Genomic DNA, 27,852 nt, shown 5'->3' on the forward strand with positions numbered 1-27,852 from the left:
ATAAATAGATTGAAAAATCAACAAAATGAAAAACACAGTAATTAAGTTTATAGGACGATCATTTAGAATCACCAAAGACAAACAGCAGACATAATAACACAGTAAAATTTTAATTTGCTAGAGAATAAGACTGTTGTTCCAGGTGTTGTTTTACTGGAAGTAATGTAGATAACAATCACTTCATATTTTCTTTCTTTCTCAGAGGGCATCTAAGTGCATATCATTTTCTCAAGTGAGGTTTAAATTCACAGGTGAGAGACTATAAAATATATATTAATGAAACCAAATTGTGTCAATCCTACTTTCCATTACCTTTATAAAAATAACAAGTGATATTTTATAATGTTCATTGTATGCTTAAGGTAAACCAGATTTAAGATATAAAGTGTATATTGGCTTATGGAAAACAACATAAAAAGCTAAGAAAAATAGAAAAGTGTTCCTAAGTTTGTGTGCTTTATTTCGCTTTGAAAAAAAGTGTGATTATTTTCACAGTTAGTAACCTGGATCCTTGTGAGTCATTTTAAATCTGAGGATTATTTAGAATATTAGTAAAATATCATCAAGGAGTTGCATTTGAATACCCCCTCTTTCTACAAAGTAGAAAGACAGAAACAAACAAACTCTGTGGGAGGAAACAACAAACAAAGGAAATGAATTCAGAGCTGGCAGGGAAGGTGGCCCTTCTCTGTGTACTGAGCAGAAAGAGACCAAATGCTGAGCAAGTATGCTGCTTTTGAACATACCCTGGAACATTAATTTTCAGCATTCATCTACATAAGAAATTGATTGGAAAAGCAGCACAAGGGAATTTCCTTGCACTTGATCTTTTAAAAAGGCCAAATTCAGGGCCAAATACATTCCTGGCAATTGATTGCTTTAAAAAGTTGACCATAACTTAAATTGAGGGGGGCTGAAGAGCCAGGGGATATATTTAATTGAAGAAAGTTCTGATAAGTTTGAAAGGATTCTAAAGGTAACATTAAAATATATATATTTGAAATGAACTGAAAGATTGTGGGCAACCTCTCAATATATTTGGCCATGTGGACAAATAGATACTATATTCCAGGTAATGAGTAGAACTCCTGCAGTAGGAAGCAGAGGACTTTCAAGCCACCTACTGTTCTCTCAGGTAAACAAGCTGCGACAGACATTCCTTTTGCATGTATTGCAATATTAAAACAACACAGGTTTTCAACATTAAAACAACAGTTTTTTTGTTAAAGCACCTGTTTTGTTGACTTACAAGCTACTAAGGAAACCATCTCATTCCTCCAAGAACTAATATTATTTTCATTGTTATAAAAAGTATACTAAAACGCCTTTTCTATTATTTACTTATTTTCTTATAAATGTGATAACATTGCATGTCAATACTAATCACAAAGTAATCACTGATGGCATTTTAAACAGCAATTGAGCTATAAATATACAAAGTTCTACTACTGTGAACAACTTGACATATAGGAAATTATGATCAAGTTTACACAAGCAAAGTTTGTAAAACAAACAGTAATAAAATATTAATGTTTCATTCATTGGAGTTGTGGGGCTGGAGCGATAGTATAGTCTATAGGATGCTTGCCTTGCATGAGGTACACTGGGATCAATTCCCAGCAGTGCATAAGGTCTTCCAAACACCAGTAGGGATTATTTACAAGCACAGAGCCAGGAGTAAGGCCTGAGAAAAAGATGGTATAGACCAAAACACCACACGCGCACACACACAAAAAAGATTCTGATAATATCTCTGTTGGTTAAAGATGTGACATTTGAAAAAAAATATATATATATATATAAACTTCAATGTGCACATAGGAAAGAAGAGTTAATGTTAAGGACAGTATGTTTTCTTCATAAACTCTTAAAATTTAAAGGAATTTTAAGGAAATATATTGTCACATGTGGTCTCACTTATGACTTAATTATCACAAAACATTGCTTACATTCTAAAATATTTCAAATGCAAATAACAGATGTGCAAGGTCTACTTCTATATCAATTTTGTTGCCAAAGTATTAAGAACAAGCTTCAAACACAAAAACAAATGAAATGACCATTTTATTGCACAAGAATACTGGCAAACCATAGACAGATACAAAGTCATGACAGAAAAGTCTAAATCAGATCATAATGAAGGGATAATTTATAATGAATACTTCCAAAAATAAAAAGATCCTAAGAGACTATCAACATCATGCCACTGAATTGAGACCCTAAAATAAATGTGTGAAGTTTTAGAATCACACAACTTATTAAGAGTGAATTAAGAGGAAATAAAAAAAAACTGAACAGAACATTTATTAGTAAGGAAATTAAAACAGTAATCAACAAATAGTAATAGGTAAAAAAGGACCTATTACCTACTTATCTCAAGCTCTTTCACAAAATTCAAAAAGAAGGATCTTTTTCAGTTTTTATGAGGTCACATTGTCTTAATTCAAAAGAAGTCAAAGACATTGCTGAAAAGGAATATCTGATGAGCACAGATACAGAGTCTCAACAGCCTTAAGGAATAAAAGTCAACATTGCCTTAAATGATATGTTACAAAGACATAATGGAATAATACTTGGCTACAAGAAACAACAACATGTAATCTGTTATTACATGAGTTGGATCAGGAGAGCATCATGCTGAGTGAAGTTACGCAGAAGGAATGGATTCAAAATGAGCTATTGCATAATGTGGGATAAGTAGGATATAAAAAAGCATGGTGAAAGAATAACACATAACCAAAGGCAACAGAATACATGAACAGCTCTACAGAACAGAGCTTACTGATGGTGGGCACAGGAGAGGAGGAAGCACTCATACAAAATGTCAGAGAGTAGACATTTGGTGAAGAGAATGGTGCTGGGTCATAGTATGCATGAAAACAGTAGCATTACCAGTATTGTAACCTACCATGTCACAAATAAAATTTCTTTTAAAAAACACATATCATGATCAACTGGGTTCTTCTGGGTTCTTTTACAGTGATTTAAGTATGCTTAATATATGTAAGTCAATTAATGTAAAATAACCTATAAACAAAAGACTAAACTCACCTTATCATATAAATTGATGCAGAGTGTTTGAGGAGTTTCCACATCCAACACTGTGGGCTGAAAAGGTATTACAGGAGGTATGTTTACGTGCTTACATGTAGTGGACCCAGTTAGATCCACTGATATGACAGATGAGTTCCTGAGCACTACCAGGGATAAGTTTGGACCAAAGAACCAAGAATAGGTCCTGAACACCAATGGCAGTTTACAAATATGGCACTCCATAAGAAAAAAAAAACAGAAAGAGATTCAATATTCCATGTTTGATTAAAAAGTCCCGACAGTGGAGATAGAAGCACCTTCGAAAAATACAGTAAAAGTCATATATGCAAATCTACACCTCACATGATACTCAATTACAAAAACTTCAAAAATCTTTCCTTTATGATAGGTTTAAAGCAAGAATTTCCATTTGTACCACCATTATTCAACATAATACTGGAAGTTCAGTCAACAGAAATTATACTAAAAAGAGCAATTATAGGGAATAAAATCAGAGAAAATGTAGTCGAACTACAATTGCCTGCAAGTATATATGGTAGAGAAAAATGTAAAACAGAAAAGACTCTAAGGATCTCATTCATAAAACTCTTAGAAACAATAAACCATAGAAAAAAGCAGTAGCACTGTAGCACTGTCGCCCCCATTGTTCATCGAGTTGCTCGAGCGGCCATCAGTAACATCTCCATTGTGAGACTTGTTACTGTTATGGGAATATCGAATACGCCACGGGAAGCTTGCCAGGCTCTACCGTGCAGGTGGGATACTCTTGGTAGCTTGCCAAGCTCTATGAGAGGGACAGAGGAATCGAACCCGGGCGAGCCTCGTGCAAGGCAAACTCCCTACCCACTGTGCTATCGCTCCAGTCCAGAAAAAAGCAGTAGTCTAAAATACTAAGCTCCATAAATCTATCATGTTTAAAAAAGAAAAAAAAGAAAAGAAAAATTTAAGAATTTACAATTGCATGCAAAAAGTAAAAAGTACCTAGAAATCAACTCAACAAAGGGATGGAAGACTTACACATGTAAAAGTGAAAGTCAAAACTTAAAGAACAGAACACACTAGAAAATCACCTTATGTTCATTGTTGGAAAAATTAGTACTGTTAAATGATCATCCTGCTCAAAGCATTATACAGGTTCAATGCAATCACTATCAAAATTTTAATGGCATTATTTAGCCAGAAGCAAATGCTAATAAAATTTATGTGACCATAAACCTCCCCAATACCCAAAACAATTCTGAGAAAAAAAGGTGACAGTTATTGCACTCCTTGGCTTTAAAGTACACTATAAAACTACAGTAGGAAAAACAATATGATACTGAAAAAAAAATCATGAATTACAACTGAGAGTCCAGAAATAAACCCTCAGAAATAAGTTTCTATTTCATACCACACAAAGAATTCAAAATGGTTTAAAATCTTGATATTACATTCAAACCCACAAAATACATTGAAAACATATCCAAAAATATCCATATATTGATTTCGAAGGTTTCTTCAATAATTTTACTTCACTTGCAGGGAAAATAAAGCAAAAAGAAATGAGACTACATCAAACTTAAACACTTCCTACACTGTGGTAAAAACTAGGGTTAAATATTTAAAAAAAAAACAAATGCATATCTTATAAAAGGATAAAATGTTCTGATCTTTCAAAAGGCTAACAACAGAGATATACTCATAATTTACAAAACTATATAACAATTGACAGTAAAAAATTTCATAAAATATGAGCAAAGTGCTACTGGAGACGTAGTACAGTGGGTTAACAACTTGCCTTAGTATGACTAACCCACATTTAATCCCCCAAATGACACATGAGCCCTTGAATCTTGTCATGCTACACACCACTGGATGTGGCCCAAAAACAATCAAAGAAAGCAAACATAAATAATTACCGGTAAAAGAGCTGATCTGAAATTTCCTTACCAGAAACAAACTCATGATCAAAAGACATATGTAAAGTGTTCATGAAAATTATCTAGAAAATTAATATCAAGATACCATATGTTACACCAGTGAGAATCGTAGATAGCAGAAAGTCAAAAAATAAAAATAAACAACCAGAATGTTGCTGACAGGGATGTAGTACAAAAGGACCCTTTATATTACTTTTCTATAAGACAGGTGTCAGGTTCAGTCTCTATGGAAAACAGTGTCAAGACTTCATCAAAAATTTAAAATATAACTACTATATACGCATGAGTTCTACTCGAACTCCAATCCCAAGAGTACAAAACATTAACATGCAATAATATATACACACCTATGTCAGCAGCAATGTTTACTATAACCAAGATCTGAAAACAAGACAAAGGCAGGAGAATGAGTAAAGAAACTGCGGCATACAGACACAATGAAATGTCACACAGTTATAGGAAAAATTGACGCACTGGCCTTTAATGACAACTTAAATGGAACTAGAGTGTCACTTTAAGCAAAACAAATCAGAGGGAGGACAAATGCTCGATGATCCTCCTCAAACATGATATATAAAGAAACGAAGCAGGACCTGAGTGAAAGTACAGCAAGTTGAGTTGTTTGCAGCTGACCCTGGTTCAATCCCCAGCACTACATGGTCCACAGAGCACCACCAGGGGGTGATCTGAGCTCAGAGCAGGGAGAAAGCCCTGAGAGGTGCTGTTTGTGGCAACAGCCTCTAGCCCCCACAGAAAATAAGAAAGAAAAAAAACAAAGCAGGACAATCAATGGTGTCCACTGAAAACAAACCCTTGGACTCTGACAAAAGAACTGAGGTTCTGATCAAAGAACAGGAGTGATGGGACAGACTAGTAAAGACACAAAGATAGTGGTGGTTTCTGGAGCTTCGGTGGTTGTGATGCAATAATTTTATAATCATTAATATTGTAAACCTTGTTACTTCAATAATAATGATATCAAATTAACTACATATGGGCATAACTATCTTAAGTGACTAAACATAAGTGACGGGAACTAGAAAATCATTCTCAATGTACTTGAACAGCAGCATTCTTACCTTATCTCCAATTTAAAATCTTAAACTAGTATTCAGATTCTTTGTATTACTCAATTAAGTCAGCGAATTAATTCAGAACTGGAGTCCAATTAAAACAAAATATATCCCCAAAAGGTCATACAGCAAAGTCAAGATGGGTGGATTGCTCAAAAAATCCCACAGTATTTCACGGCCCTTTGTTGGAGAAGAAGGGCTGTCACCATATTAATCACCAGCTCAAACAGACAGAGACATCAAAGGAAGAAAATGTTCTGAGAGAAAATGTAAAAAGTAGGCTTCTCAACAGTGTACCCCCGAGGTATAAATCTTTTTTTATTATAAATGACTATATTTTAAATGCACAAATACTGATGTGCACCTCTCAACATCATGCATTCCACATATTTTACAGTTCATACACCAATTATGGCTTATCTTTAGGAAACGTAATCTCAATTGAGACCCACCAAAAGTTTGTTGTTAGTGGATAATAATCACCCAGCAGGAGACAAACACCACCTATGAAGTAAGACATAGTTGATTTTCAGAAAGATAGAATACTTTTGTTGTTAAATTGTAAAAAAAAATTAAAAAACATAAGTCAATTTAATAGGTGATTCTATATTGATTCTCAGGGCTCCTCTGAAAAGAGGTTTAAGGTGTGATGATAAGATGTATTAAATACACAGCACTGAAAACATGTTAAAATAAGTTAAACTGATTAACTTATTTTTAAGGTATCAATTAAAAGTGAGAAATTTCTGATATATAAATTTAACTGGATAGTATTCCTTACAAATATCTAACATTTTTGCACCTAAATGAAGAGAATAATATAATAAATTATTACACAAATATCTAAATACTAACCATATAGAAAAGTGGGCATTATATATACAAAGATGTAAGTCACACGTTGGTGTGTAAATTTTATAACAAAAACAATAACTTATGGCCACTGTCTAGAGAGACAGTAAAAAAGTGTTGACTGTAATATACATGCAAGTTCGAGAAAGGAACATTTGAAAAAATATATGTTGAACTACGAAAGTTAGTGTAAATGTATTTATTGGGAAATATTATTAAAATACTGGTCATAAAAATGTAAAATCTATGGGGCAGAGAGATAGCACTATGGGTAAAGCACTTGCCTTGTGTGTAGCTAGCCAAGGTTTAAATCCACTGCACCACATATAGTTCCTTGAGCATGGCCAACCGAGATCACTGAGCAAAGCATGAGCACCCCTGGTGTGACCCCCCCAAAAAAAGAACACAAGAATTAAGAATCTAAAAAACAACCATATTAAGTATCCCCATTTGTAACAAAGGTATGTCTTTGCAATTAATATTCCAATTACCCCATCTATAAAATAAAATTTCCAAGATTAGTCCCGGCTTATTGAGGCTAACACTCCTAAGAGATTCACATATTAACAGTGAGGCATGATTGATTTCAGTATGACTTGGCATATTTTTCCTTGCCCATCTTTCAATAAGTTATAAAATTAATTTTACAAAATTTGATACCAGAAAATGTTCTCATTTAATATTGATGATTACAAATCAGACATAGATTATTGTAATATTCGGCACAAAATCACTCGGACTGCCAATTGAAGAATCACTCATACTTGAATTGCCTATCATACTTGGCCAAGTTAATTTGTTAAGTGACGGGGATTGCTTTTCAATGAGAAGCACAAAAAAAGTCACAAGCTTTTCCAGAACTAAGAAATACAAACAAACAAATAAACAAGTTTATTTTTGAAAAGTAAACATCTATATGTGCATGACAAATGCATCATTCCTGCAGAAGACAAAGTGTAGTTCATGATTTACTTGTATACACACACACATACACACACACACACGAGCGCATACACACTCACACCACACACATATACTCACACAGTCACACTCTCACACACACATATCTTCATTCCAGAAAAACTCATTTCAAGTTAAAATTTTATGATTCTGTGATTTATAGTAGTTTTAGCCCTATTTGAAATAATTATAAATACAACATTCTACTTAATTATATCCACTAAAATTCACCATGTTAGAAGAAAATTAGTAAACTACAGCATTTATTCTGTAAGTTTTAGTACCAGAATGATTACATGGTCCCTGCTTCAAATTCACCACTCAAAAAATAAATCATTAATTTGAAGAACTGAGTTTTCAATTCCATCTTATGTGAGTTAGTTACAAACTTATTTTAAGCATTAGAATATATTAGTACATTTGAGGAATTCATACTGCAACTAAATTCTATATTTTACAATTACTATTTTGGTAATGGAGCGCTCCTATTGTTACAAATGTCTAGCAAAGAAGGATTTATTTATTTATTTTTGATTTTTGGACCACTACCAGTGGTACTCAGGGCTTATTCCTGGGCGACTCGTATGTGATGCTGGGGATAGAAACGAGGATGGCTGTGTGCAATTCAAGCTCCCTACCCACTGTACTACATCACTCAAGTGCCAATGATTTTCAAAAGGATTATATCATAATTATTAATTTGAATATAGAAGTTAATATCAAAGAGTCTAAAAATGTGATAGCAGTATCCTGCATAATTCTGTTTAGTTAATGATATATACATTTATATACATTTACGTTTATTTATAAATATCAGTATATTTATAAATATGAATTTAATTATGTATAATTTTATTAACATGTTTAATTATATTACCTTTATAAGAATACATATTCTTAATAAGGTCCAAATTATACTCAAGTTAGTACACATTTATAACAAATTCAGATTCTGAATCATTATGTGTTCTATATAAAGTACCTAAATAGGTTTCCCACATTCAAAAATTAAAAATACTTGTCTCTAGTAGAAAAGTATTCTTCATTTTACAAATATTTCTTCATCCAGCTAACAATCATATATATACATAGATATGATAAGGTATTTTACATTCAAAAAAGATAATGCATAATCAAATGGTCTTACTTTTATCATTTTTTCTTAAAAAGAACAAAGCATATATTGCAGTACCTTTGGATATTGTTTGACAGGAATCAGTACCCTTTCTGAGAGTTTTATATTTTTGTTGCTGATGACATCAAGGTATTTCTTTTCTTCATCTTCCTTTTTTATATCAGAACCTTGAAATTTTTCAATTTCTGAAAAAAATTCACAAAAAGGCACAAATGAAGTAATAAGTCATCATAAGTATACTGGTCTTTTTTATTACTCCCCTTCTAAAATTGGTGTTGAAGAATCTTGATAAAATGACTGAAAACAGAAGCTATTATAATAACATGAATGTTTATAATATTACTTCGACCAACTAAAATGTTCAAGTGACAATTGAAAATGAGACTCCTCTATGAATCAAATGATGCATTTAACTTTTAAAACAAAATATTAACAATACTATGGCTTTACCTATTTAAAATATTTTAAAAAATCTTCCTATGAGAAAAACACAGAATAACATATTTTACATTTTATGTTTCATTTTATTAAGAATAGCTCCTAAGGAAAATGAATCATAGTAAATAATAACCCATTCATTAACTAAAATATGTTAGACCAAAGAAATAAGCAATTATTTTGCCATTTCTTAATTTTTACTTTTTTTAATTTTAATTACACTTAATTTTAAGCTTAAACAAATTTAAAACCAATTATACAGGGAATCACAAAAGTCATATAAATTATGTGAACCTCCAACTACAATCACACATATGTATGAAATACCATTACTGATATTCATCACCATAAAATTATGTCTATATATATGAACAGAATTATTAACTTTCCCCAAGAGAATGCTCCCAAAATGGCTATTAATGAGCAAATATACACTATTCATTTTTTAACATTAATTTATTCATTTAAATACCCCTATGGAAAAGCCTGTGTTCTCTTTGGAATATCAATCTCTATTTCTTTTTCTCCACTCACGCCTAAGTTTCTTCCTTCTCCAAATTTCTTTTAATAAAAATGTTTTGTTTCACATACAAAAAAATAATTATTCCACAAAAGATACCATCTATCCATTATAAGTTTCACATATAAAACAGAAAAACAAAATAAGAGTGCTTTTATGTAATCTATTCTGTGATCAGAAAAAGAACAATTATAAGATAATATATAATAATTTAAATGCATTAGGGAAATAACTATTATTATGTTTATTATAAGTAAACAAAGCTATAAATAATATATAGAAGTGATGGTAGAGATAGAGATTTTTTAGTGGGATACTATGGATGCTCTGTATGCAAAAGACCTGGGTTCACTCCATAGCTCATGGTCCCCTGAGCATCAAGCTACAAGTATTTGTTCCTAAATGCACTGCTGAACATATCCAGAAACACAAAAAAATAACAATATAAAGGAGAGTATGGCAAAGTAGTTCAGTGGTATTAGTTAATACCCTGAACATATGAAACCCTGGAGTCTTCCCCCTCAAAAAATGAATATCTAGAAATGAAGAATAGTAACTACTGGTTGGAACTACTTAGGTTTACTAGAAACACCTGAGTAGAACACTGAATAAAAAAAAATTAAGCCACAGGAGTGAGGAGTGAAGTTGTACAACTTTAGAGAAAAATAATCTCGATGTACTCTAAGATTTGCAGTAAATAAGAAAGTTTGTGTGAAGAATAGCAAATATATAGAGGAGGTTAAAAGAGGCCACAAGACAAAGCCACAAAAGACCATGTATATATCATTACATATATATTGTATACATATTTATTTATTACAAATGTAATGGGAAGCTACTGGATGTTTTGTGTGGTTAAATATTGTTATAAATACTTTTACTTGCAAATATGTTATTTTGTGATATGCAAAACTAATCATACTAAGCAGACAATATACAAATGGAGAAGCTAACTTGCATTTGTATAACCATCAAATTATACTAGCAGTTTAACAAAACAGAAATGAAATGGTGAGAATATAATAAACGTCAAGGTAGAATACAAGGGTCTGGGCCATCCCATATGGGCCTGCACTGCCAATGCCTTAGTAATTCCTGAGTGCATGAGCCAGGGGTAACCCCTGTGCATCACCAGGTGTGACATCCTCACCCTCCAATAAAGGTAGAATTCAATGTGGTCTTTCTGAATTGTTTTGTTTTATTGGAGCCACGCCCAGCCATGTTCAGGAATCAAATCTGGCTTGCTTTGTGCCCAGAGGGCCATCTGTGGTACCAGGGATCAAACCCCAGTGGGACACAGGGCACTAACTTTCTGACCCCTATTTTGTTTTGTTACTTATTCTATTTTCAATCTATATTTTATTTTCAGTCTATATAATATATGGAGTACAGCAGTTGGGCATTCGCCTTTCACGCAGCAAACCCCGGTTCGATTCCTCTGCCCCTCTCGGAGAGCCCGGCAAGCTACCGAGCGTATCCTGCCTGCACAGCAGAGCCTGGCAAGCTACCTGTGCGTATTGGATATGCCAAAAACAGTAACAATAAGTCTCTCAATGAGAGACATTACTGGTGCCCGCTCGAACAAATCAATGAGCAACGGGATGACAGTGACATAATATATAGAACAAGAACACTTTGCTCTTAGGATGGAGATATAGTACAAGAAGTAGGGCTTTTATCTTGCACATACCCCATCTAAGTTTGATTCATGACACCAAATACAGCCCCCAGGGTCTCACTATGAGCAATCCTGGGCAGGTTCAGCAGTAAGACCTGAGCACTATCCCACCAGGTACACCCTAACCCCCGCACAACACACCTTTCAGAAAAAAAAAAGAAAGAACATTCCACCCCTATTGTTTTCAAATAAAGGTACCAAGAGCTATGCTTAACTCACAATAAATGCAGTATTTTGAACAAAAAAAAATTTAAGTCTAATTGTGGAGGTAAGATTTCTGAACTGCACACTGGGACTAAGTTCTTTATTTTTTTTTTAATTAGCATCACTCATGAAAGGCTATCCCATTACATAGTTGATTACACAGGTAAAAATTATAATAGTTAATGTTATCCTATAGTTAATATAAAATCCCTGAAACATTCAATATAAGTAAACGTTAAGAGCATTATTTACTTGACTCCTGTGGAATTTTATTTAAAACTCTATTTGAAGTAAGACTGCACTTTGTATATCAATAATGTCTGAATAAATACAACACTTCTATCTTTACAAAGACATTTCTCGTAATTGTATCAATTATTTCTGTAATTCCCTTGAGACAATTATCTTAAAATAAACTGAGATGTGTTTTGAAAAAACATTGTATGTGACTTGTGACTTATGTATACAATTTCTATTTAGTATAAGTGTATTAAATTCTTCTTTATAATATTAGCAAGTCAATTTATCTCAATTTTCAAATTGAGAAACATTTTCTATTTGGGCCTTTCAACTCTTTGTATCATTATTACAAACACACTCTGACAACTGCAAAGTATATTCATTAAAATCTCAAATACCAACAACGAACTTCTTATCACTGCCCTTTGGGTAGTTGTACATATCTAATACCACAACCTTCGCTTGCTGAAGAACTTGTTATGTGAAACACACTGAAGAAGCTGATTCAATTTCCAGCCTATTGAGTGTATGATTTCTCCCTAGTCATTCCGTCATAAAAATAAATTGAATTTGTTTGACAGTAGTATCTTCCCACCACAAAAATACTACCTTAGGCTTTTTCTATATATACATTTGAATTTGATAAATCCATGATTAACCCTGATAACTTTTTCATCAAGAAATGGAGTTGAATAAAACACCTTTTTCACTAGTTTTTCTATTCATCTCAAAACTTCCCTTTTAATTTTTTTTTATTATTTCATTTGCCCTTAAGATGCTTTCAGGAGTTGTCTTCTCTTCCCAGCTATAACAAAATGTGTAGCAGTTCAGTAATTGCATTTGTCAATTGTACAGAGAATGGTATATACCAGAATTATTAACAATGGATAGCAATGTATGGAATATCATTCCCTCTTAATTTTGACTTAAATTTTTACTTCATAAGTATTAATGAAAATTGTAGAACATTTAACTACATAATGATTCATAAAATTAAAAAGTACACATTACTGTATAGAAATAGCTGATAACTGCTTTCTATAGTGATGTCATACTTTATAATAGTGATACAATTCAACTGCCTTATTATTTGAAAAAATATTTTCAATACATTATAACAAGCTGACCTGTTGTTGAGAACATGTTAAATGACATGTATAGTGCTTTCTGCTCCTTTCATCTGTGTTTTAATACACATAGTCATTACATTTTATTTTAAAATTCATTAAGTTATTTTGATGGTTATCACAGTAGTATTAGAATCATTTGAGGATCACAAAAGAGTTCACTTTTGATCATGCCTATATTTATCACCAATCTGTTACATTGGTCTATATTACTATTGTCTGCCAATATCAAACTGCACCAATTACTACTATTCCATATTATATGTTTTGAACCAACTGCTCCCTTCTGTTTCAACATTGTTTTAACAATTTAAAGTTCTAATATACTACATGATCTTTAGTATGTTTTACAATTCCTGAAAAAATGTTACTGGGATACTGAATTTTTAGACTATGTGAGGCATTATGGAAATTTATAAACACTGCGATTTCCAATTCACAAATATAGTATTCCTTTGAATTTACTGCTATTTATTAGAAGTCTTTTAATATTTTTTAGTTTTAACTAAGATAAACTTTAGTTCTAATATTTATTTCCTCATTTCTCCCTTATTTTCTTGCAGTAATTGTCTCTTCACTTGGCTTTATGTTTTATGTACTTTCACTTGTGTACCTGGACTGAAGCAATAGCACAGCAAGTAGGGCATTTGCCTTGCACGCAGCTTCCCCAGGTTCAATTCCTCTGCTCTTCTCAAAGAGACCGACAGGCTACCAAGAGTATCCCGCCCACATGGCAGAGCCTGGCACGCTACCGGTGGTGTTTTCAGTATGCCAAAAACAGTAACAAGTCTTACAATGCAGACGTTACTGGTGCCCGCTCAAGCAAATCAATGAACAATGGGATGAAAGTGCTACAGAGCTACATTGTGTACTTAATTAATTTTATTTAAGATACTTTAATAAATTATTTTGTGTCATATGCTTTATTTGTCAAATATCTTTGGCAGTATCCATACATTATATTTAGTTCAATTTTAACTATTTCTTTGCAAAATTTCTTTCATTTTCTTATATACAAAATTCAGTTTATTGTCAGTTTAGAAAGTGTTAATATAATAAAGAAAATAATTAAATTGAATTATTCTTATATTTTGGAATAAAAATGGAAATATTTTAAAGAGTACGTTTTTATGGCACTTAAATACTTTGAGTGCCATAAAAAATATAAGTAATATAATAAGTGAGTGCCAGAGAGTCTCTTGCCCGCACGCCTGGCTGTCTTCCCCGGGGCCCCTCGGAGGGGATGGGCTCCAGCTTCCCTCCCTGCCCTGAGCAGAGCTCCCAGCAGCCGAAGACCACTGGAACCTAGCCACAGCCATGCTCAAGGCCCCTCTCCACACGTTTGGACAGGCCTCATGCATGAAGGCACCGGCAGAGGAACCCAGGTGTGTGTAATTCCATCAACGGCCAACATCCAGAGACTTAAAAGCAAGCTCCCAGAAGTGCGCGGCTGCTTTGCAGACACGCAATATCTTATAACCTACTTTTCCCTCTGGAAGAAACTCGCAAGCTACTGATAGCTTCCTGTCCACATGGGACAGCCTCACAAGCTTACCATGGTGTATGTATATGTCAAAGCCAGTAACAAGCTGAATCTCATCCCCCTGACCCTGAAGCCTTTAGAGGCTTCTAAAATCTCAGGGATAGGACGAATGTAGAGGTTACTGAGACCGCTCAAGCCACTCGATGATCAACATGATTTCATGATTTGTGATATTAAAATAACATATTTTCTCTAAAGACTATACGAGTGATTCCTAGAAACAAGAAATTTGTATAGAATAGTGGCAAGCTAAAATATATATAGAAGTTTTTATCTTTTCTATATGCAAACAATGAAGCAAAAGAGAAATTTTAAAAAGATACCCTTCACAACTTTATCTGGGAAACAACTTAAAAAGGAGGGGGAAAGACTTACAAATAAATTTATGAAGCACTATTAAAAGAAGCAGAAGATACAAAGAAAAGGAAAAGCATCTGCTGTCCATGAATTGGAAGGTTAAACACTGTTAAAATGACTATCCTGCCCAATAAATTATATACGCTCAATGAATTTCCCAAAGATATTCCTATGACATATTTTAAGGATACATAATAATTGCTGTTAAAACTTATACGGAGTAATAAAACTCCCAGAACAGCCAAAGCCAACACTGGAGTATAAAGAGAATAGTAGGCTTTTCTTTGCTCAGCTTTAAATTATACAAAAGCTACAGTGATCAGATATATACACTACGAAAATGAGCCCCTTTATTTGAGGGGTTTCTCAGACTAATGGAACAGAATTCAGAGTCCAGAGACAGACACACAGGTATATGGATAGCTAACCTTCAACAGAGGATCTCGGAGGATGAAGCAGTGGATGGAAAGACTCTTCAAATAAAGTTGGGAAAACTGGCTAGCTTCAAGCAAAAATAAAATAAATAAATAGACTTGGATCCTTATTTTCTACTGTTTGTAAAATTCAATTCAAAACAGATTAAAGTTATATTAGAAGTAAAAATAAACAAATGAGACTTCATCAATTTAAGAAGCTGCTGCAAGTTAAAGGAAAAATGACTAGAATAAAAAGACACCCTACAGGCTGGGAGAAAATATTCATGCATCACACATCTAACAATGAGCTAAAAAGCACTATATGATATGGAAAGCACCTGCAAAAATTAACCCCACCCACAAAGAAATGCATCAAAATATGTAGTGAAAAGTTAACTAGACACGTCTTCAACAACTTTACAGAATGGTAAGGTATATTAAAAAGTGTTCCACATCATTTATCACCAGGGAAATGCAGATCAACAACGATTTATCACCTCACACCAACGAAAAAGAGAAGAATCAAGTAGTGCTGACAGGAATTCGGAGAAAGGAGAATTCTCATCCACTCTTGGAAAATATTCCTTCCGGTTCGCTGGTATGGAAAAATAGCATGAAAACACCTCAAAAAAAGAAAAGTTTCCATATGACCCAAATATTTCACTTGTTGGTATCTATTTGCACACCATCTTTTTGCAGTGCCATTCATAATAGACCAATATGGAAACAACCGAGAGCCCAAGACAAGAAGAGTGAATAAATCAATTGTGGAATGCACACACAATGAAATATTATTCACCAATAGGAAAAGATGAAAACATGCAATCTGCTCTAACATGGAAATGGGAAAATCACATGGAAAAAACAAATCACATGGAGAGAGACTGATCACTCTCATATATGGAATATAAAGAAATATATTAATGGAATAACAGTTGAGAAACAGTAACAAACTCTGAGAACTGGACTACAGAACAGTCTGCCTAGACTGGCAAGGGGTTGGAGGTATACTTACACTGTTAGTAATGTGTGGTGTTAGACCACTGAATGCCTAAAATTCTATTATTAATAGTGCTGTAAATAACAATGCTTAATAAAATTGGGGGGAGGGAAAAAACAATGGAATTTTCATACTAATAAAGCACATGTAAGACTGTCAGTATACTGATGCTACATGTAAGTTACTTAATTTTGCTTATATCTACTTTTGCAGCAAGCACATAATAGAAGCTCATATGAAAACAAATAGCAATTTTCTGGTTCCATGTGCAAATGCAGTATTAAAATATATTTTTTCTGAAAATAAAAATTAAACAATCCTTGTAAAATTAATTACTATTTTTTCAATGAATTTAAAGAAAAAGTATGCTGCATTATTCAAGATTTTATGATTCTGTCAGTTATTTTATCATGCTAATAAAATGAAAATAACAGCAATGGTGTTTTCATAGTTCAGAATATACTACTGAGTTATTGTCAACATCCTGGGTGAAGGGTTAAATATATGCAAAGGACAGAGTGAAAACCAGAGAATAAAGATGAGGTTTTGGACATTGAGAATTAACTAGTAACTAGATAACCAGACTTGGAATAAATCTCAAAGGTAAGATCCTACCATAATATCAGAATTAAAGGGAGAGTGCGAGAATAGACTATAGTGCATAAATTACTGGCTCTTAAATTAAGAATTAAGATTAATAATTGTGTGTGATAAAGAGAGTGTGTGTGTGAGAGAGAAGGTAGGGGTTGGAAAAAGAGGGAGAGAAATAGAGAGACCCAGAATGTTTAAAATATTTACCTGATCAAATGTTCAGTTGCATAATACGTGTTGCTTACTTATCTGTGTAAATTATTTCAGATAGTAGTATTTTATCCTGGTGGAATTATTACTAATTCTCAGTGTACCCTACTTGACTTCAACAAAAATCATATACCCAGAAGAGAGGGGTAGTTTAGTAGTTAGGGCGCTTGCCTTGCATGGGTTCAATCCTGAGCCACGATGTTCATCCTAGTGATTCCTGAGCACTGAGGGAAGAGTAAGCCAGGAGCATCACCAAGTGTGATCAAGAAAAGAAAGAACATATCAATATGTCCAAATAAAATACTGAATCACTCTAAATATATAATTAATCAAGCAAATTACGAAGTTTTTACAAGGCTAGAATGATAATTTATAAGACTAGAAAGATAGCACAACAGGTAAGGTCTTGAAAGCAGTTAAAGAGGGTTTGATCCCCAGCATACCATATAGTTCCCCGAGGACAGCCATCTGGAGTAATGACTGAGTGCAGAGCTCAGCATAACCCCTGGGCATCTCTAAGCATGACCAAAAACTAATTAATTCATTAATTTACATAAGGGGAAATAAGGTGTATTTCAAGTTCTTAACATTCTGAAATTAAACAGAAGAAAGAGAAAATTAAAAAGTAAACAAACCCTCCAGATCTAGAGAAATTTTAAAGATCCAAACAGACTTTTAAAATAACTTTTCAATTAAATTAAAAAACATTATATGCAAGTTATAATAGAAAAAACATATTAAAGTAAAAAAGCATGGAATTAGTCTTGAAAGAAAATTATTCTCAGGAACATATGTATGTATATAATTCTAAAATATAACAATAGGAAATGGTTGTGCTATTGAGTTCTTTTGAAGTATGTTCTCATTTAAACCTAAAAGTCAACAGAAGGCTGTAAAATATCTTTCAATATTTTCCAAAGGACTTTATAATACAAATAATGTGCAAGTGCCCGGTTCAAGACCCTTTACTATAAATGGAGCATGAATGATATATTTACCTAATATAATAGACCAAAGGTTATTGATTGTAATTGGCCTCCAAATCATGCAATTTTTGTGGGTTTTTTTGTTTCTACTCAATGTATTTAAATACAGTCCCAAACTTTTAAGAATTTGCATTAAAAGGCAGTATATAATCACTGTCATCCCATTGCTCATCCATTTGTTCGCGCAGGCACCAGTAACATCTCTCATTGGGAGACTTATTGTTACTGTTTTTGGCATATCCAGTACACACCGTAGCTTGCCAGGCTCTGCCGTGCGGGCTCCATACTCTTGGTAGCTTGCCAGGCTCTCCAAGAGGAATGGAGGAATCCAACCCGGGTTGGCGTGAAAGGCGAAAGCTCAACCTCTGTGCTATCGCTCCAGCCCAAAAGGCAGTATACACCACAGTAAAATCTTTATTTTCTTTCTAAAATTCCCCGACATAAAATTTCAGAAATCAAATTACTATAAGGCAGTTGGATATCAGCATTCAAATTCTAGATCTGGAATAAAAGGATAAATAGATTACAAATAAAAATAATTTGTCATAAAATGTCAACCTAAATGTGTACTGGAGATATACTAAGAAGTTGAGCATGTGTCTTGCATATATGAGGCTCTGGCATCAATCTTCATGTGGCAAAAAAATATAGTAAAAGAATAAGAGGAAAAAAACTGGTACAAATTTTACTCTTAATTAGAAATAAATATCTCAAATAGTTGGTTAAAGAAACAACAGTGGAATTTACCATTTTAAAATACTCTGATTTTTTACAAGTAGACAGAAAAGTGCACTGGTGAAAGAATGAGTATTAGAACACTGTATGATTGAAACTCAATGATAAAAAACTTCATAACTGTGCACCTTATAGTGATTTAATTAAACATTTAAAATAAATCAATATAATAAAACGAAGGCATAAAAAATACAGTTTTCTTCAGCATCAAGACCCTATGGAGTTGTAACACAAATCTTACATTAAAAAAAGAAACAATTCAAAATGCAAAAGTAATATATCACTGCAGAAAAAAAGTAAATTGGATTTTAAAATATATGAAAAGCATTTCTTAGTGTAGTTACACAAATAATAATGCAAAGAAAAATTTAAAAGACTCAGATTTTACTTTAAAATGCTATTTATAAATTTGTTCTTTAAGATTTATGCTTTTACTCAATTGCCATTTAGAAAGCTAGAGCTAAGTGTGTCTTTAAATAGCCCTACCCTGCCCTGGATAAGGAATTCTTGAGTAATTTTTTTCACTCTCTTTACAACTTTTTGTTTTACCTATAATATTCTTGCCATTGGTTCATACATACTATTATCTTAAGCTCCCTCAAATCTACCATAGAAGCACAAAATCTTATTTGTTCATGATTATTTTATTTTGTGATATTCTGCTTTAATAACAACTAAGTGAGCAATCTCTACTAACATAAAATTTATGAATCCTGTGTATGGATTTTGGAGATCAAGCATGTGCTAAAAGCAGCTCTGTCCCTTTTAGCTCCCAAAATTCTGCAGGTAAACAGGCTAGTTCAACCTTTAAAAAATATAATGAGGAGGTTGGAGTGATAGATAGCACAGCGGGTATGGCATTTTTGCTAACTCCTGGGGCTGGAGCAACAGCACAGTGGATAAGGTGTTAGCCTTGCACGCGGCCGACCAGGGTTTGATTCCCAGCATCCTATATGGTCCCCCAGTACCACCAGGAGTCATTCCTGAGTGTAGAGCCAGGAGTAACCCCTGTGCAATGCTGGGTGTGACCCAAAAAGAAAAAAAATAATATATATGTATATATATATATAAAATGAAATCTACTAATGGTGGCATTATACAAATTTGTTTTGTGCATATCTCTCTAGGAACAGTTATCACATTCTTTTGATATTATGATATTTCAATTTCAATATCTCTATAAGGAAATGAATAGGCTTCTTTTCTGACATCTTAATAAGCCCTTAATTAGACCAGTGAGTAATGCAGTAGAATGGGGAACTATGACTTAAAAGTGTTTTATTAAAATGCAAAACGAAGTGGGTGATGCTTGCAATGATGCAATTTCTGGCAGAAATTTCTCTGGACTTAGTTACTAAAATACAAGAAATCCAAAATCACGAGACCTCATATGCTCTTCATTATCAGCAATGGAAAACAAATTATCAAATGCTGCCTTTTCGGCAGGTCTGATTTTGGGGGGAAAATTCCAAATAATAATAGTGAGTTTTCTGTTGAAATATTGAATGTAATCAAAGTAAAGAGAAAGTAAAGTGAAAATCATCAGCCACACTGGCGGGGGTGGGGGGGTGGGATGGTAGGTATACTGAGGTTCTTGGTGGTGAAATATGTGCACTGTGAAGGGATGGGTGTTTGATCATTATGTGAGCAAAATGGTTACTTATTTTAATGAGCAAAATAGTTACTAAACTTGATTTAAGAATAATTCACTTCTGTTGAAAAATATTAGTGCATGAGGATTACTTTAGAGTCCGCAAATTTATTTAATGTCCTGAATCAAATAAAGCCATTAAATTGATTTACCACCACCACCACCTCACTTTCCTGGCTGCTAATCCAAATTGCAGTCACTCTTCAATCTTATCCCTCACATCTTGTTCACTATGAAATTAACTTGCAGCGATATAACCATGAGAACTCTATCACTTTATTTCTATTTTATATAGCTAATCTATACTACACATCCGTCCTCATGCAAGAATATATCCTAACCTAGTATACTTGGTCAAGTCACATAAATATTTAGAGGTTCAGGGCTCGTGTGATACCACAGCAATATGGTGTCAGCCTTGTGAGCAATCACTTGACCAATCCAAGCTCAATCCCAGGGTCAGCATATGGTCACCCAAGCATGACTAGGAGTGACCCCTGAGGCAGAGTCAGGAGTAATCCTGAGCAATCGCCACCCTAGTTCTGCCATCAGAGTCTAAGTGAATGTTTTCATTGGACACTGTCTGTTCCTCTGCTTTCTTTCTGCATAATATATGAGGAAGATCATCATTATTTGTCTTTTTCCTTCTGACTTATTTTTTTTAAATGACACTGTATAGTATGCTCATGGTGTGGTAAAAGGAAGAATTACTACTATTTTTTCCCTAAGTCCTAAATAGGTTTTATTTTTGAATGATATATATTTACAAAGTAATGTATATATTATATATACATTCATATAATAGTTTAATTTTACACTGAAGAGGCAGTTGATGCTAAAATTACTAAACTAATGAAGAATGCTTCAGTACTTTACTTAAAAGAACTATCTCAGAGACTGGAGAGATTCTACAGCAAGCAGGATGTTGCCTTGTATCTGGCAAACCCAGGTTCAATCCCTGGAACCCCGTATGGTCCCCATTGTAATGCAAGGTCAATTCCTGAGTGCAGAGAAAAGAGGAAGCCCTGAGCATTTCTGGTGTGGCCCAAAAATCAAATAAATATATAAAAATATGGCTCAAGTATAAGGAAATCATTGAACAATTGATATAAAATTCAGACAAAATATTATAAATATCTGAATTAAATGGGAAGTAATTAGTTTCATTCTATCACTTATAGATAACATAAAAGTCTATTAGTGATTAATTTGATTCAATAATTATAGAAATAACACTTTTTCCTTAAATGCATACAGATATTTCTTATTTTTAAAAAATTTACTTAGGTTATAATGATTGCATGTTTTAGTACTAATCTGTTACCACACAACATGAAAAACCAGTATTTACCCAAACCCCACATTATGTATATTATTTCTACTTATGGGGAGATTATTGAGCATTGCAGTTAATTTTAAAATGCCAGGGTTATTACCACAATGAGGCCCATATAAATAACTTATGTAAATAATCAACTAAAGCCATTTAATATGGTATAATAAAATGCCTACTCTGGTTTACATAGATAAATTTTCAACTCTGGTACCTAAAATATATGGCATTTAATTTTATTTTGTACTTCTGGTAATAGGAACATTACAGGAAGGGTAAGATTATGTGGGATCATCTGAGTTCAGTGCGAACGCATTAACTTGCCACTGTTCCTCTCCTCTAACTCTTAAGAACCAACCTGTCAAATGCAGTCTGGCAACAGTTGAGCTAGAGTTTAGAGCCAGGTGTCCAAGGTAGAGCTAAAAAAAAAAAAAAAGGAACGTGGCCTGGAGAAAGTGCTCAGTGTAGCACACCAGGCTTGATATGTTGATATGTGATACTGTGGGTTTTATTTGCAAGACAATTAAAAAATTTCCTAAAGGGAAAATGGCATCCCAGTCTATTCATATCCTGTAGCTTCCTTATACCTACTAATCTGCCACTGAGTACTTGGAATTTTCCAAACTTGGATTATTGTAAGTCATCATGAACATAGGTGCTCTTTTTCAAATCAGTGCTTTTGTGTTCTTTGGGTATTTAGAAATTAAATTTCTAGATCATATGATCATTATACGGGCAAAGCCTGGCAAGCTACCTGTGGAGTATTTGATATGCCAAAAACAGTAATGATAGGTCTCATCCCCCTGACCCTGAAAGAGTCTACAATCGTTGGGAAAGATGAGTAAGGAGAGGCTGCTAAAATCTCAGGGATCAGAGGAATAGAGACATCACTGTTGCCCGCTTGAGTAAATCGACAAACAACAGGATGACAGTGATACAGTGATGATCATTATAATTCTAATTTAAGAAATCCCCATATTATTTTTGTTGGATTCTGGTTAAGGTGGAAGTCTGTAGATTATAACAAATCTTTAGGTAAAAAGAAACAATCAAGAATGGAGGTGAACAAAGGAACAAAGAGGATGGCCTCTTGGTATCTGTATTGCAAAGTACAATGCCGAAAAGTAGAGAGAGATAGAGAAAGCAGAAAGCTGCCTGCCATAGGCAGGCTGGGTAGTGGGGGATGGCAGGAGAGATTTGGGGAATACTGGTAGTAGGAAATGTACAGTGGTGGAGAGATGGGTGTTGAAACATTATATGAATGAAATCTGATCATGAAAGCTTTTTAAATGTGTATCTCATGGTCAATAAATAATAATAATAATAATAATAATAATAACTGGATCTCAGAATGTCTTGAATAAGGAGGCAAACTAATATTAAAGAGAGGAAAATGGCAGAGAGCAGGCTTGATAAAATGGATGAGCTGTATTTGTGCTGTACAAGGTGATACTTAAGTGGAAACACATGGTAGAATACTGGATATACAGTTCTGGAGGGCTGGAGCGATAGCACAGCGATAAGGCCTTTCATGCGGCTGACCCATGTTCGATTCCTCCACCCCTCTCGGAGAGCCCAGCAAGCTACCAAGAGTATCACACCCGCACGGCAGAGCCTGGCAAGCTACCCATGGCATATTGGATATACCAAAAACAGTAACAATAAGTCTCACAATGAGAGACGTTACTGGTGCCTGCTCGAACAAATCGATGAGCAGCGGGATGGCAGTGACAATGACAGTTCTGGTGCTAAAGAGAAAGGTTAACAAGGTTAGATTTGGTATTTAAATTTTGAATCATGAGCATATGACTGATACGCAAATTCATGGGTTTGAATCAGCTAGAAGAATGGAAGATCATTACATGACTGGGCCCAGTGAACAAAAGAAAGAAATAGTAGGAAGACACAGCAAATGAAAAAGGAATAGCCATCAAAGAGGAGGGCTTTCTATGCTTGTAAATTAATCACTTTCTCGTAGAACACTGTATAATACAGTTCAAGATACTCTCCTGTATTCTCACAATGCTCATCTCACCCTTCTTTGCCTTCTCAGATATAAAGCCCAAACTTCAGTCCTAAATTTTAATCTCTTTTTTTCAACTTCCTACCACAAAATTCCACTTTAAAATGTCTAAGAAATATAAAATATAAACTATTTGCACCTAACTCTGGGTTTAGCTCTTTTAGTTTTTCCTTTTATCAATCTCCTTAGTCATCCAAGAACAAGAGCACTTAGCCATTTAGCCATTAGCCAATCTGTGATTCTCATGAGGCTACATTTATTAATCATCAACTTCCACTAATTCTATCTCTGGAGTTGCTTTCATGTCCAGTCTTCCTACTCCAGATGCCCTTTCCCTCCATTTTTATCTATGAAAGATCATCCAATAAGTTTCCTAAAAAATCTACACAGGGTGTGTCTTTCACATTCAAGTTGTTCATAAACTACAACCATTTTCTACCGGAATTTGTATTGTGTTCATTTTTTGGTTATACATTCAAATCTTTTTTATTGACTGAATGACTGTCACTATTCTGACAAGAACCTGCTTTTCAGACTCAAGTGTTCAATTCTTATTTTTTTAAACTGTCAGTGAAAATTGATCAACCATTACTTTCTTGTCTCCTGTCACATTCCAGTCTTGTCCTTGTCATCCAGAAGCAAACATTTTATACTCACACATCATCTATGCAAACCACATTCTTTCAAGATTCTTAGAATTTTGTTTTGGATCTGAATGGGCTGAAGCAATAGCCCAGTGCGTAGGGAGTTTGCCTTGCATGCGGCTGACCCAAGATCGATTCCTCCCTCCTTCTCAGAGAGCCCAGCAAGCTACCAAGAGTATCCCACCCGCATGGCAGAGCCTGGCAAACTCCCATAGTGTTTTCGATATGCCAAAAACAATAACAAGAAGTCTCACAATGAAAACTCAACCAAATTGATGAACAAAGGGATGACAGTGCTATAGTGCTTGTTTTGGATCCTTCCCCCTTCCTCTATCAAAGAAAAGCTCTTTCTTCAGTGCAGGCCCAGTGCAAACAATCATTTTGTATGACTTGCTCTATCCTAGTTTTTCCTAGCACTTTTAAAATAGGGTACCTTTATCACTTTATGATACTTACATATGTTTTTCCTATTAAATTGTGATTTCCTTGAAAACAGAAACCATGCCACATGTATTGTATTTCCTCCGAGAACTCACTACAATAAACTCATTAAAAAAAAAAACCCTCAAAATTAGGCCTACATATCAAACTAAGTTTTAACTGAAGGATTTTACTGATTATAAATATAAAATTTCACATGCTACATGTAAACAAGCACAAATTTTGAATTGCAAAAGCACGGGAAAATTTATTTCCACAAAGAAAATCTCAAACTTGTAATTTCCACAAAATGCAAAACATTTTTTTTTTATAATGTGGAGTGGTTCAACTCCCATTTACATGTTTTGAAATTCAGAAAGAGTTTTTCCTAGGGGTCCTCGGCATTGGTTCTGTGGCACACGAAGACTGCCAATCTTTATAATTTGAGGACCTGAGTTTGATCCTTAGGGTCTCCAGATGTGCTGAATGTTAGCAATTTCACTATTCTGGGTGCTTAGCAGGGTACACAAATCCCAGTACAGTCCAGAATGAACGGAGTGAAAAGCACCACAACCAAAAATATGTGATTCCCAGCAAGCACCAGTCCTACAGATGTGAGAGCCACTCGTGCACCACAGCAACTTCTGGTGGGTATGACAATCAGAATATGCACGGGCGTCAAAACTTACGGACTGTGAACCCTGGCAAAGACTGTCAAATAATGTGTAAGCAACACAATTGTGTGTGCCCATCTCCAGGTTATCACAGCAACAACAATGGGAAATAGAGGGGAAATTATAAAAAATATAAGTGACAACTACAAATATTCAAAGTAACTTTTTACCACTATATTCTGTGATTATTAAATACTTTAAATCTTTCAAACTTAACACAAACCTTATGATTTGTAGGTTCCTTTTTTTTTTTTTGAAGTAAATGGATTTTATTTGGAGGGTTTTTGAAGATGTGGAGGGGAAGAGAGTGAGAGAGAGAGAGAAACGCACTCAAGAGAGACCCCGGGCTTTCCAAGGACAGAAAGCCCCTACACATATCCCAGCATTAGACAGGAAAGCGTGAAAGTACACATCTCAGGAGGGAAGATGCGGGCGACACATGTACTTGGGTACCACATGTGCTCAGCTATATAGGCACAAGCAGCACATGGGCTCAGGCAGCATATGTGCTGTAGGTTGCTTTTTAATTGTAATTTTTATTTTATTTTATAAAATGGGTTGATTTTTTCCCCCCTGCTACATACAGCAGAGCTCAGGGCTAACTCCTGGCTATATACTCAAGAATTACCCTTTGTGGTTATAAGGGTACTATAAGGGATGCAGGAAATTGATCCAGGTTGGCCCCATGCAAGAAAAGTGCCCTACCCCTGCATATATCTTAACAAAACAAAAGCAACGTATTTTAAATCAGCAGCTCAAGCTGCACAGGTTTGATACTAATTAAATGACCTCATTCTGTACCCACTTTTACTGTGAGAATTATCTAAATCAGCATTTATTCTAATTGTATAGAAATGATAGTCCCAGATGTGTTTGAATTTATATTAATTTATCTCCAAGATTTTCAAAAGCCTAATTACATTAGAAATTCCTTGCATTTAAAAATTCATTTTCTTGAATTGAATAAAAGTGAGCTATTATTCGCAGCAGTTAAAATGTCCTAATATGTCAACAGCACAAGTTATTTAAATAGGATTCTATATTGTTCATAGGAGTTAAACATTCCTAATATAGCAATAACACAAGTTATTTAAATACAATTTAATATTGCCTAATTCACTTTCATCATGATTCAGGACACAATTCCTTCATCCAATACACTCGTGTACTCATTAAATGTTAGGGAAATTATCCTGTTCTGTATAAATAAGGAAAAAGGAAAAAACTCCCTTCAATAGCTAATTGTAAACTGATGATTAAGTGTCAGCATTACTGTAAAATAGCCCTTTGCTGTTGTTCATAGCATACCTATTCTTAAATCTGTATATTTTAATAAATTTATGTCAACTAAATGTGTTCTTTCAATATATCTATAGTACTTATAAATATCACAAATATAAACTGGAAGCCCATCTTCTATAATATCAATGTTTCTGGTAAATAATAAATATAAAAATACAACCAAATTATTTACTAACACAGAAAATGAATTAAGAAATGACATGTATATGTCTGAGTGTGCACAATCTTTTGTGTTGTTTGTTTACTTTTAAAAACGAGGCACAATATAATTAGCAAGCTTAAAGGTTATATGGCTTCTAATTTTGTATGCTTAGCTTACATACTTCTATTTCCTGATTTTTTATGACGATAAAATCAGCAATCTTTTCCTATCACCCCAAACATCTTTACTCGACTCTAATGAGGGAAATTCCACTAATGATTAAAGGTCAAACAATCAGTGGTCACAGCAGATAATAAGGTGAACTACTTCAGAGAGATTATATTTTCCATTTACTTTTATAATTCTCTTTGTAGTTATTCTTATGAAACTGATAGGATCAAACAAAATGGTCTCAATTTAAAGAGGCCTCTTCCCATGATGGGGGTGACCCGGACAAAGTGCATATGAAGAACCTGACTTCTCTGCACGTCTGTACTTCTCTAAATGCCATGAGGACTATTTCATTAATTTTAGTCCATCTTACTCTTTCTATCCTCACCACAAAGCAGGAATTCCATGAGGATCAAAATCAAGCACCTAAGGGATAGGAACCAATGTCCGGTTG

At 34.0% G+C, this 27,852-nt stretch overlaps 1 protein-coding gene across 8 annotated transcripts in view; it reads right to left on the reverse strand.

Moving 5' to 3' along the window:
* KHDRBS2 (KH RNA binding domain containing, signal transduction associated 2) overlaps window positions 1–27,852 on the reverse strand; it is a 584,438-nt gene that overhangs the window by 482,458 nt on the left and 74,128 nt on the right. For all 8 annotated transcript variants that reach the window (XM_055136315.1, XM_055136314.1, XM_055136313.1 and 5 more), the window contains exon 2: window positions 9,051–9,178. In XM_055136315.1, coding sequence (XP_054992290.1) covers window positions 9,051–9,178 — 128 coding nt within the window. The remainder of the gene's footprint in view (window positions 1–9,050; window positions 9,179–27,852) is intronic.

The sequence above is a fragment of the Sorex araneus genome, chromosome 4, assembly GCF_027595985.1.
Source record: "Sorex araneus isolate mSorAra2 chromosome 4, mSorAra2.pri, whole genome shotgun sequence".
NCBI lineage: Eukaryota > Metazoa > Chordata > Mammalia > Eulipotyphla > Soricidae > Sorex > Sorex araneus.